The sequence below is a fragment of the Parasteatoda tepidariorum genome, chromosome 3 (assembly GCF_043381705.1).
Source record: "Parasteatoda tepidariorum isolate YZ-2023 chromosome 3, CAS_Ptep_4.0, whole genome shotgun sequence".
NCBI classification, from domain to species: domain Eukaryota; kingdom Metazoa; phylum Arthropoda; class Arachnida; order Araneae; family Theridiidae; genus Parasteatoda; species Parasteatoda tepidariorum.
The window spans coordinates 9,494,585-9,497,621 of NC_092206.1; the positions used below are offsets into that span (position 1 = coordinate 9,494,585).

Genomic DNA, 3,037 nt, shown 5'->3' on the forward strand with positions numbered 1-3,037 from the left:
ATAATCTAAAATTTTTTTTTTCCTTTCAGATTTCAGGACGAGTGATGAAAGCTAAGCCAGCCATGGCTGCATTAGGACGTTTACATGCTACTCCTCATGTTGATGAATTGATGTAGTTGTTACAAAAACATTTATTTAGTCCAATCAACATCTTTATTTATTAATTTTTTTGTTTTTCAGAACTCAGCAAAAAGTTTAAATAAATAATTTAACAATCTATACAGTTTATTTTATAATCAAACCTCTGGTCATAATCAATGTAGAACAAATGAAAATAAACATCTTTTTTTGTTTGATTCCATATTTTAAAGTATGTGCAAACTATGATATACACCAGTAATTCTTAATCTTTTTTTTTTGTTGAGGCACATAAAGAGAAAAATAAGTTTAAAAGTTGTTTACTTACCTATGCACTATCTAAATCAGTTTATGATAATAATTTTGAATGTGAAATAAAATATGTACTACAAAAGCATGTTTATTAAAGGATTAATTAGCTCTTTCAACTTCTGTAGTTCTTATTTTACCTTCTTTCCCTCACATAATTTAATAGTTGTTTTGTTTTTTATTAAAACCTGGAATATTCCTTTATCATACCTGGAAAACAACCAGTTTTAAAATTGTCAGTAACAATAATCAGTTATTGAGATTCGAGTTAAATAATTCTAATGTTTATTACAATTATTTGTTGTAAAAATCTCACATTTTAGTCAAACTCAAATGTTCCCTTCCTCCTTTAATAATATCTTTTTACCCATAAAATCTAATATTTCACATTACAAATAAAAGAATCACAGTTTTACACAGTTTACAGAATCTCAGAAAATATTCATCAGAATTTTCATTGAAATTCACCTGGAAAAGTCAGGGAATTTCTTTCTCTGAAATTAAATTAGAACCCTGATAAACCGCACTGAAGAAGAAAAAAAAGACGTTAGATTTCAAATGTGTAGATGGCATTGAAGCCATCAAAATTCTAGGTGGTGAAGTAGGACACTTTTAATGGAGGTCAGTGGAAAAAATATCAACCCCCCTAAAATGTACTCTTTCTAGTTTCTATAGCATCAGACTCTACTGCAGGGAAGGTTCTTATAGACAGTATTTGTGAATAAAGTAATATATTTCTAAATAATATTCCCTCAATAACTATTTTTAATACTATATGTGTCTTACTTGACACTTTTGGTTATGTTATAAATATGCAAATATCGTTAAAAGATCTTCCACTGATATTCTACGAATCCTGAACATTCCCCCCCCNCCAAAAAAAAAATATTCCCTCTAATATTTTTTTTAACAGTATCATACCAAGTAAAGTGTCACATTTTTTGTAATATTATGAAAGGTGACTATTGTTAAAAGATGTTCAACTGATAACTTTCAGTGGTATTCTGCCATGTCAGAAAATAATATTTATCCAATAATTTTTTTCCCAATAGTTATATTTACAAATACAGTGAACTCTCGCTACTAAATATCCAATACAACAATAACTCCTTTTATTACGATAATGTTTCGTGGTCCCAAGGAACTTGCATATGAATTAATGCCATTCTCCTCTCAATATTACGATATTCTCTGAAGCAATAAATCCCTGTAAAACGAACTTTTTTTCCAAATTTCAACCTTATTTTCCAGATGTAACACTTTTTATCTTATTTCATTTCCTTTATGTTAAAAGCTGATCACGAGTCACAAATGACCACAAGCATCTCATTAACACCTGTAAGATAATTTTTTGTGTCGAGGGTGGGTGGAGCACAAACGAAAATCATTTTCGTGCTTTGGACTCAATGCATTCACTCAATTGGTTGACTTGACAGGCATGATAATGAATAAACAAACAAAAATATCTGATTATTTTCAATAAAAACAGTTTTCAGGTATGTTGACTATCTTATTTTCTGAATTTTTTTCAATTATTGTTAATATTTAACCATAATTAACACTCTGCAATTTAATTTTTTACATTTATAGTTATTACATAGATAATATTAAACTTTAAAAAAAGAAATCTTATTGTCTCCCCAAAGTATGTAGGCCCTTGATATAACAATACATCCCTCTACAACAGGGGTTTCCAACTTGCATAAGGCCGGGGGCCACAATTAAAAATACAAATCAAATGGCGGGCCACAACTTTGTTGGACTCTTTTATGTTTGAAGGAACATTGAATATTACTGTCAGATTTTTACCAAGTTGTACAAAACAAAAGTATTGAATTGCAAATTAAAATAAGAAGTAGATTTTTAAAAATATTTAATTGCATATTAAAAAATTAATTCGGGCGACAATAAGTTTAATGTGCACCTATGTATTAAACAATTAATGTGCAACAGATTTCTTATTGTTAAGAAATAAAACTTTAAAAAGGTTGGTATTAAAACTTACATAGCACACAAAATGTTCAATAAGAAAATTGATTTTTGTCTGCTGCAACCACCAGAAAATAGATATTTACATTTAAAATTTACAAATGTGTGTGTAAATATTTTCATCCAAAATAAGTGGTTTCAAAAAGTTAAATTGGAGAATTTCTTCTAGAAAATTCATGATACACACATGTTAAATTATATTCACAAAATACAAAAAAATGAAATAAAAAAGAGCAACATACACGTTTATTTTTATAATTGAATAGATGTTTTCTTGGATGCAAAACCTGAGAAATAAATTTTTTTGCACCGTTGGTATGTTAAATTTCCCAGAAACGAAGAAATTAGGTTTTTATTAACGAGAAAAGTATTTTAAACCCAAACAGATATTTTACAAAAATTGTCCGCAAAAAAAATGACAACTAATATATTTTAGTTCACGGGCCGGATGCGGCTCTCGGGCCGCCAGTTGGAAATACTGCTCTACACAGGGATGAGATTCTTCCGCGGATTTCCGCTTTTTTTTAGATTTTTCTATTTTTCCCGCTAATTTCCGCGGAAATTTTTTTGAACAAGTTAAAATATTTTATGAGGAATTTAGTTTTCAAATATTTTAGGAATTTAGTTTTCCGCAGAGCGAAAGCATTGAAGTCCTCATTCC

General features: G+C 28.9%; 1 protein-coding gene across 1 annotated transcript in view; it reads left to right on the forward strand.

The window, feature by feature from the left end:
• LOC107438972 (Ubiquinol-cytochrome c reductase core protein 2) overlaps positions 1 to 506 on the forward strand; it is a 23,440-nt gene extending 22,934 nt beyond the window's left edge. The window contains exon 11 of the mRNA XM_043054287.2: positions 30 to 506. Within this exon, the coding sequence (XP_042910221.1) occupies positions 30 to 116 (87 nt within the window). The 3' untranslated portion in view covers positions 117 to 506. The remainder of the gene's footprint in view (positions 1 to 29) is intronic.
• The last annotated feature ends 2,531 nt before the right edge of the window (positions 507 to 3,037 follow it).